At 36.5% G+C, this 10,000-nt stretch overlaps 2 protein-coding genes across 2 annotated transcripts in view; both read left to right on the top strand.

The window, feature by feature from the left end:
- LOC131521331 (cytochrome P450 11B, mitochondrial) overlaps positions 1-4,455 on the top strand; it is a 10,204-nt gene extending 5,749 nt beyond the window's left edge. The window contains exons 6-9 of the mRNA XM_058745946.1: positions 717-883; positions 1,078-1,156; positions 2,382-2,579; positions 4,011-4,455. Coding sequence (XP_058601929.1) covers positions 717-883; positions 1,078-1,156; positions 2,382-2,579; positions 4,011-4,127 — 561 coding nt within the window. The 3' untranslated portion in view covers positions 4,128-4,455. The remainder of the gene's footprint in view (positions 1-716; positions 884-1,077; positions 1,157-2,381; positions 2,580-4,010) is intronic.
- A 4,729-nt stretch (positions 4,456-9,184) lies between these two features.
- Positions 9,185-10,000, top strand: part of pklr (pyruvate kinase L/R) — a 9,318-nt gene continuing 8,502 nt past the window's right edge. The window contains 1 exon segment of the mRNA XM_058745945.1: positions 9,185-9,963. Within this exon segment, the coding sequence (XP_058601928.1) occupies positions 9,957-9,963 (7 nt within the window). The 5' untranslated portion in view covers positions 9,185-9,956.

Here is a 10,000-nt window from a genome sequence, read left to right as displayed (position 1 = left end):
AAATATATATATATTAAAAAAATATTTCATCTAGTTTCCCAGGCAAGATTTCTAATTTTTGTTTAGTTCAATTTGATGTACTAAAATAGCTGAAACTAAAACTGAAATAAAAATACGTATATAAAAACTATGCTTAAAACCAACAGAAACTACTAAAAATGACAAAAACATGCAACAGAATTACTAAAACTTTAACTAAAATGAAAATGAAATTTTTTTATTCAAAATAGGAATAAAAATGTTAATATATGAAAGCTTGTTTACACCATGCAGTTTTCGGGTTAGTTACTTTTTTCATTTCAATTTTGAGTTTGTTTTACAATTCAGATTTTATTTCTTGCAGTTGTGCGAAAAGTTTGAATTGCGTGATTTAAATGCAGAATTGCAGGAAAAAAGTCTGAATTGCATATATTGATGCACTAAAAAACGAATAAAACAAAATGCTATTTTTATGATCCCTATGATTTTTTTAAATGATTAACATCTTTCAGATTGTGCAAGGGATGGTGTGTAAACTTATAAGCACAATTGTATGACTCTTTTGTTAAAAAATAGCTAAAGTCAACATAAATGTATGTAATTAACTGATGTTTTCATACTGTGAGTGATTCATCAGTGACGTTACTCCTAAGGAACGAGATGTTTGTCTGTGTGCTGATGTGTTTGGTTTAATCTAATAGCTGCTGTAAGTGTGAGCGTGTCTCTGTGTGCGTCAGACCGCCGTGCCGCTGCAGTTCGCTCTCTTTGAGTTAGCGAGGAACCCTGGGGTGCAGGAGCGGGTGCGAGCGCAGGTGCTGGCCTCATGGGAACAGGCTTCAGGAAACCCCCAGAAGGCCCTGCAGGGGGCGCCGCTGCTGAAGGGAACCGTCAAGGAGACGCTCAGGTGAGAGCTTGAACAAATAACCAGAGGTTATAATAACAGTTCCAAAATAACACAAAAGTGCGGTGACCTGAGAGAGCTCAGCACGCTGCTACTTCAGAAAACACATGCAAACAGAGAAAGCACCAGCAATTTAAAGGGACAGTTCATCCAAAAATGAAAATTCTGTCATTAATTATTGTGTGTGTGTGTTTTAGGCTGTATCCGGTGGGAATCACCGTCCAGCGCTATCCGGTCAGAGACATCGTCCTGCAGAACTATCACGTTCCGGCCGGGGTGAGACGGCCTTTTCTCTGATTCAATCCATTCATTCTAATGTAAAGTTTTGCCACAAATTTATTTTTGGAATCCAGGAATCACGGGTTTAATCGGGAAAGCGGGAAAAACACAAGCTCATGAGACTCCAGCGCCCGTTTCAGTCATCTTGACCTTTTGAGTTTGACCTCTAAAACTGTTTTGGCTAAAAATTATTCAGCATTTTTCTCATTTGATATTATTTCTGAACATATATAGTTCAAACTATAGTAGACTGCTGCTCAAAAGTTTGGGATCAGTTAGATTTTTAATGTTTTTAAAGACATCTCTTCTGCTCAGAAAATACAGAAAAAACAGTAATATTGTGTCATATTATTGCAATTTTCTATATTAATATACTGTAAAATATAATTAATTCATGTGATGCGCAGCTGTATTTTCAGCATCATTACTCCAGTCTTCAGTGTCACATGATCTTCAGAAATCATTCATTAACAATATGATTTATTAACAATATGCTGATTTATTATCAATGTTGGAAACAGTTTTTACTACTTACATTTTTTTTGGAACCTGTGAAACTTTTTTCTTTGATTAATAAAAAGTTAAAAAGAACAGCATTTATTCATCATAGAAATATTTTCTAACAATATAAGTCTTTTCATCACTTTTTATTAATTCAACACAAAAAATATTAATTTCTTTCAAAAATTTTAAATAAATGCTGTTCTTTTGTACTTTTTATTTATCAAAGAATCCTGAAAAAGAGTATCACAGGTTCCAAAAAAATATTAAGCAGCAAAAACTGTTTCTAATATTGATAATAAATGAGAATATTAGAATGATTTCTGAAGGATCAAGTGACACTGAAGACTGGAGTAATGGCTTATGAAAATTCAGCTTTGCATCACATGAATAAATTCCGAATTAAAGTATATTAAATTAGTAAACCGTTATTTTAAATTACAATAATATTTCATAATATTACAGTTTTTCTGTATTTTTAATTAAATAAATGCAACTTTGATGAGCATAAGAGAGTTTACATTTTTTTTTTTTAAAGCGTAAAAAATCTTTTGAACGGTAGTGTATGTTCAAAACAATATCTGTCTTTATATTTCATGCATCTTTTCTGCAAAGATGTTTAACAAGTGCTGAACGTCATGTGTGCTGCACTTGCTTTAATGTCAAGCAGTTGAGCAGTTAAAGCTCTGTCAGCGTGTCTGAGTGTGTTGTGCTGGTTCAGACGCTGGTGCAGGTGTGTCTGTATCCTCTGGGCCGCAGTGCCGAGGTGTTCGAGGGTCCGGAGCGCTTCGAGCCGAGCCGCTGGGGCTCTGAGAGCGCTGCAGGAGCAGGCTTTCGCTCGCTGGCCTTCGGCTTCGGATCCAGACAGTGTGTCGGCCGCAGGATCGCAGAGAACGAGATGCAGCTGCTCTTACTGCACGTGAGTACAAACCAGAGTCACATGACTGGGTCTGATTCTCCAGAAGACACTGACTGATGAGTGAAATAACCGCATGCCGTTTAGAGTAGATCCAACTTCACTGTCATTGTGTAGAGTACAGAGACCATCATCTACCCAGAAGTGCAAATAGCAATGTAAGCATATTATATCATTTGTGTTAAAGCGCACATTTAAGAAGCACTAGAAAAGATTTCTCTAATTTACATAACCTCCTAGAGAGCTGCTGAGTTATTATCATTAACTAAAACTAAAACCATAAAACTTATGTGAAACATGTAACATGAACTTCATAAAATAAACATTACTTTATAAATATATATATATATACAGTATATATATATAAATTTAATGAATAAATTGAAATGTGTTTAGGTGTATACGTGTGTGTGTGTGTGTGTGTGTGTGTGTGTGTATATGAGCACAGGTATATTTGTAGCAACAGCCAACAATACATTGTATGGCTCACAATTATCCATTAGGATATTAAGTAAAGATCATGTTCCATGAAGATATTGTTAATTTCCTACTGTAAATGTATCATGTATGTATTTGATTAGTAATATGCTTTGCTAAGAACTTCATTTGAACAACTTTAAAGGTGATTTTCTCAATATTTAGATTTTCTTGCACCCTCAGATTCCAGATTTTCAAATAGTTGTATCTCAGACAAATATTGTCCAACAAACCATACATCAATGGAAAGATTATTTATGTATAGATATGTATAAATCACCCTTATCACCTGCTCCAGGGTCTCATATAGCAACCTAAATACTTATTTTATTTGAACTAGTTGCCAAGACAATATTTCTCTTTTTTGTTTAGGTTAACTTTAAGTTAAAAAAATAACTGAAACTATATTAACTAAATTAATAAAAATAATACAAAAATATTAATAAAAAGAACAAAAACACAACAAAACTGCTAAAAATATAACTAAAATTAAAGTGAAAACAGAAAATATAAAAATAAAGTGTAATTAATAATATTCATAAACTAAATCATAATATAAACAAAAACAGTATCTCAATGATAGAAAAACAATACTGGTTAGATTATACAACGTAAAAATGCACGCTGTAAATAAAACACATCATGTGAGTACATTTTACGAGAAAATACTATTTCAGTCTTTCTACTTGACTTGACTAATTGTGCTCAATGTGGTATTTGGCGTTTCTTTGAAATAATTTGTGTAATGTACTATCAATTTCTGAGTGAAAATTGTTTCAAATTAATTGTTTTATTGTACTATATAATGGACCGGTGTATAGATATTCTAAAAACAGTTTTCCAGGTGAACTTCTGAAGCTGCTGCACTTTGATGATGATGATGATGATGATCAGACGGCAAATATAAAACACTCTGTGTGTGTGTGTGTGTGTGTGTGTGTGTGTGTGTTTCTGCAGATTCTGAGGCACTTCAGACTGACGGTTTCATCCACAGAAGATCTGAACACTAAATACACTCTGATTCTTCAGCCCCAGTCTCCTCCCAGAATCACCTTCACCACACGCTCACTATAAATCACACTCTTATTAGTGTTTATGAATATTACAGTGTTTCCTATCAATGATTTATCTGTGCTTATCAATATTTTTAAGGCAAGACACTACACTACTCCCCTTATTAACTGATCACATTAAGAATTGTAAAAAATAAAAATAAAATAGTTAATAAAGTTTTCTGAAATGTTATGTTTAAATATGCAAATGAGACATTGTCTAAATAAATATGCACCAATTTGCAGACATTTCCAGAATTACATAATAAATTATTGTATAAAACCAGGTTCATAATTCGTGTTTGATTTTGTTGTTGTATTAAAGTTCAAGGTTTTTTTTTCCAGAGGGGATTTTGGATTTCTTTTTATCACAAAAAAAATACTGTCAACAGACAGAAACCAAACACATTATCAGCATGTAAAATGTTGTATAAATCAGTGTGAATTAAATATGAACCAACCTTCAGAATATAGAGAGAAAAAAAACTCTTTAAAGATTGAAATCTACAGATGCAAATAGATAAAGTGCAATAAAATAAACACTTAAATGTGTATTTTGGATGCTTTCTTTCCACTATAGCCTGATAAAACACTTTATGAAAAGCCAAAAAACTCAAAATCCCAAAATTGAGCAATGCATGAATAAACGATGGTTTTGTCTGCAGTGTCTGCTTTAATTCCTGCGCCTCGTAGTGGATCATATTCACATTATTGCAGCTCTCAGAAGCAGAAGTCGTCGTATTTTGGTAAACTTCTATAGTGGTGAACAGAAAATATAATTTTTGTGTTCTCATTTGCTAAAATGGTCAAATAAAAAAAGACCATATTTCAATGAATGTACAAGAGGAGAGACCGATCTAAGCTGGACTAGGACTAGATCTAGAGGAGACTTAAACACACACGGTCTGTCAATAATCAATAGAAAATAAGTTAATAAAAGAATCTTATGGCTCTGATTATGAGCTTCTCATTCGTTTGATTATGAAGAAATACATATTTTGAAGTGTGTGTGTGTTGTACTTGTATTCACTGTGTTATGAGGATCAAATGTCCCCACAAGGATAGTAATAACAGTAAATTTTGTCTTTGTGGGGACATTTGTGTGTGTGTGTGTGTGTGTGTGTGTGTGTGAGAGCGAGTGAGTGTGTGTGTGAGAGAGTGAGTGTGTGTGTGAGAGAGTGAGTGTGTGAGAGAGAGAGAGTGAGTGTGTGTGTGTGTGTGTGTGAGTGAGTGAGTGAGTGTGTGTGTGTGTGTGTGTGTGTGTGTGAGAGAGAGAGAGTGTGTGTGTGTGGGTGAGAGAGAGAGTGTGTGTGAGAGAGAGAGAGAGAGTGAGTGTGTGTGAGAGAGTGAGTGTGTGTGTGTACGCGCAGGGACGGGCAGTATTTCAAATACATGTATTTAAAATACGTATTTGAAATACAAAAAAATATTTTGTATTTAAATACATTTAATCTTAGTATTTTTATATTTTCAAAATAGTTTTTGTCAGTCAGCCTCTTTATTAGACTGCTGATGTCCTGAATCTACTCGTTCAGACATGACGCTCTCATTCATGTGAGCTGCAGCTGTATGACTCCATCTAGAACTGGGTAATGAAATGTCCTGTATGGAAATAAGGAATAATACTGCCTTCGTGTGCTATCAAAATGTCCTATTTCCAATTATGTCGCATTCATGGGGGGTGAATGTACAGCACACTCTTCCACCTAAAAGCTAAGTGAATAGCAGATAGCACACCACAACACAAAAAAATGAATGATAAAAACCATTGACAGCCAACTGGAAACATTTTTGCTTTAAAGAGCTTGAGCATTTAAAGTGACAGATGACAACTGCATTGTATACTTAGAATACACTTGGCAGGGATCTGCAAGAAATGGGACCCAGATGCAAATGAGCAGACAAGGGTATTTTATTAAGACGTGGACTAGAACAGCGGGGAGAACGGAGGTGTGAAACGGTCCAAAAAGAGGGGCAGGGCAGACGGCACAATACAGGCAGGAGGGATGACCACTGAGACAGTCCGAGATGACAACGGACTCGAGCACGGAGGAGCCAGCTCCAGAGAACACAGGGAACCCGTAGCTTGAAGTAAAACTCAATGTCGCACCAGTCTCGCCAACAAGTAGGGATTCACAGAACCAGAGACTGGACACGTGAGAGCGGAGCACTGCTTCCAGGCAGCAGGGGTCAGAGGCCGGGGAACCTGGGTGAGGGCAGGACAGGACAAAACATGATAACAAACGAGACGAGACTAAATACAACACGACACAAGACAGACAATTAAAAACAAGAGAACAAAGCAAAAGCAATAAATAACCAAAACTAGCCAAAGAATACAGTAAAAACAAAGCCAAGATCCAAAGAAGAACTGGAACTGCAAAAAACACAGGTAAATGAAAACCTAAAAATCAAAAGAAAAACAAAACTAGATTAGAATCAAAAACAAGACAGAACTAGAGAAGACAAAAAGAAAACAAGGATATGAAAAAAAAACCTAGATAAGAGATCAAAATAGCTCAAGCCAGATCAAAGGATAAATTCTGGAGCAAGAAACAAGTAAACACCAAAACAAACCAGCAAAGACACAAGGAAAGGACACAATATAAAGGAGCAGAGCACATGCGGATCAGGTGAACACAATCAAGCAAACGAAGACTAGACAAGCACTAAACAAGGGGGCGTGACCAGAGGAGACAAGGGGCGTGACCAGAGGAGACAAGGGGGCGTGACCAGAGGAGCACATGGCAAACAGAGACAGAGCCATGTGCTCAGACACAAAACAAACAAAGAAACATTGAACAGAGACCAGACAGACAAGACTGTCAGAGCAGGATCCTGACAACACTAATACAGTTATCTTTATAATTATCATTCTTGGTGTAAACAGGTCGTTACACTTCACTGGACGGCCAATTTCACATGTATTTTGCGTATTTTCAAAATACAAAATACTGTATTTGTATTTAAATAAATTTTATCCACACAGTATTGTGTATTTTTATTTTAAATACATTTTGATGTAATTGTGCCGATCTGTGTGTGTGTGTGTAAGAGTGTGTGTGTGTGTGTGTGTGTGTGTGTGTGTGTGTGTGTGTGTGTGTGTGTGTGTGTGTGTGTGTGTGTGTGTGTGTGTTTGTTTGTTTGTTTGTGTGTGTGTGTGTGTGTGTGTGTGTGTGTGTGTGTGTGTGTGTGTGAGTGTGTGTGTGTGTGTGTGTGTGTGTGTGTGTGTGTGTGTGTGTGTGTGTGTGTGTGTAAGAGTGTGTGTGTGTGTGTGTGTGTGTGTGTGTGTGTTGTGTCCATACCTCAGTGTTCAGATTAATCAAACTTTGACCTTGACTCGTGTGATCAGAGTGTGTCCTGTAGGTGGCGCTGCAGAAGATCAGTGTATCTCCAGAAGTCTTGAGCTCAGGCTGGAGACTCCTTCAGCAGCAGGACACACTCAGGTAAGACACCTGTCTGTCTCGCTAAACATCATATACGGGTTAATGTCGGGGTGTTTGTGTTACTGAGACTGAAGTAAAGCTCTCCTGGAAGAACTTCTTACATAACTGTTCCTCGTCTGTACAAAGTTCAGATATTTGTCCATGAGTGAATTCAGTCATAAAAGCTAACATCAAATCCTTCATCAGTGCAGCTGTGCTCCTCCAGATCTCAGTTCGTTAGTCTGATATAACTCAGTTAATTTTAATAAGAGTAAAACACCACAGTAAAACTACATTATTATCTGTTTTCCTCAAGCTTGTTTTTATTCCAGCGAATCCGAGTGGTGCTTTTGTCTCAAAGTGACTCTTTCTGCACAAAGGTTTGTTTGTCCACTAGCTACTGATTTACTTCCTGCGTTAGTCACTGCAAACACACCGGCTTTATTACTGTTGATCTGTACAGATACGCCTCTGACAGAGATAAAGACCTTCAGAACAAACTGTCCAAAACTCATGTTCTTCCTAACCTCCGTGACTTTCTTCTGTGGAACATCAGAGAAGATATTCTGGAGAATGTTGGGAACCAAACAGTTTGGGTTCTCATTGCCTGCCTTTAACTGAAAATTGAGTGTTTACTGTTGTCCTTCTGCATTATTGACACTGTTTTTCTATTTAATACTGTAAAGCTGCTTTGACACAATCTGTATTGTTAAAAGCGCTGTATAAATAAAGGTGACTTGACTTGACAAAAAATATAATGTCAGCTAAATAAAGCTAATAAAGTCATCATCTTTCGTGTTCCACAGAAGAGAGTCTGACTCCTTGGATTGACACGAGGGAGAATAAATGATGACAGAATGATTTCTTTCCCCACCAGCGTTTTCAAAAAAAAAAGTTGCTAGGCGCCGCCAGCATTTCTATCATTTTCACAAAATTTTCATGGCCCCCAGAATATTTTATTGAATATCTGAACATGCAATATGTCAGAAGAAAGAACAGAACCTCTGCTTTTAAACAAAAAAAACATTTTATTCTAGCTTCATGCAATCTTTTTAAATCAATACTTGAATTCATGAAAATGAAGTTTCATGAAAAAAAGCAACATTTGGAACAAAAAACTGAGAAAATCACGTTTTTGTAAAAGACTATGTCTGAATATTTTACAGATGCAACCATTGGTTTCTGCCTCTTCTTCACCTGTGTTTTGATCCAAAGATTCAATAGTCTTTCAGAAGATGTGTAGTAGCGCCTCTTACTGTATAACAGTGATTGACTATTTATTGATTGACAGCTCTCTTGTTGAGAGAAATCAGGAGTAAGATGTTACTGTAGTTACAAAACAAACATTCAGTATTCCTCAACATGAATACAGTGAAATACAATTCAGAATATGATGCAAACTTGCAATAATTAAATGTTAAATAACACAAACATCCTTTATGTATTTAATCCCATTTTGTTAACCAATGTCTTTGCTGCTGACCTTCAATAAACCAATACAATCATACTAATAAACAAAGATTACGCTAGATAAACTTTTGCTTTATTGCTGAAGTTCTTTCTTGTTCTACTGTACAGACGGTGAATTTACTTTTCCTTCCGCCTGAGGTTTATTCATTTCACTTTTGGTCTGAAAGGCTTTTACGTTTGCCAAAAATATAACTTTTCATATCAGAAACAAACATGCAAGCCCAGGCCAGATGAGAGAAAGTAACGCAAATGTAACGTAACGCATTACTTTCCATAAATGTAACTAAGTAACGTTATTTTTTATGGAGTAATACAATAGTGTAATGCATTACTTTTAAAAGTAACTTCCCCAACACTGCTAGCAGAAATGAAACTTGTTGCAAAGCTGCATGGCGTCCTATCATCATCACAGTAGCACGCTTAAATTCCCTGAGCTCTTCAGATTCATCTACATGTGTGTAAATACAGACTGCATGCTGGGAGATTTTATACACCTGTGGCAGTGGGTCTGATTGAAACACTTGAATTCAGGAATTAAGAGGTGTGTCCCAATACTTTTGTCCATGTAGTGTGTATATGGCAGACAGTAGTGTCACTATTCAGCTCAATAACGGCGTCAGTGTTGTAAAATTCATCACTTATGAAAGATCAAGTTTTGTTCAGTGCAGGGTGAAACATCTGTAACTCCTCAGCTGAGAAAGTGTTTTTCTGATAGCACCGATCGCTCTGATTGATGAAGCAGATGCTTGTCTCAGCAGAAAGTGTTCGGTCAGGTTGTGTTGTTTCTGTGTGGATATCTTTAGTAAGGGCAAAGTCTGGATGGTCATTTTTAGAATCAGGGCTGATGTGCAAATAAACACTGACCTGAACGAGAACTGAACGGCCGGATCTGAGCGTGAGGAGAGGATAAAGCGTGTGTGAGAGACAGAGAGTGTGTGTATAGAGGATCTGTCAGGATGGGAGGTGAGTATGAACACACAAAGCTTCTCTAGATCTTCAG

This window comes from Onychostoma macrolepis, chromosome 16 (assembly GCF_012432095.1).
Source record: "Onychostoma macrolepis isolate SWU-2019 chromosome 16, ASM1243209v1, whole genome shotgun sequence".
Taxonomy (NCBI): Eukaryota; Metazoa; Chordata; class Actinopteri; order Cypriniformes; family Cyprinidae; genus Onychostoma; species Onychostoma macrolepis.
Note: the sequence above shows the minus strand (reverse complement) of the source record. Positions and strands in the feature narration are given on the sequence as shown.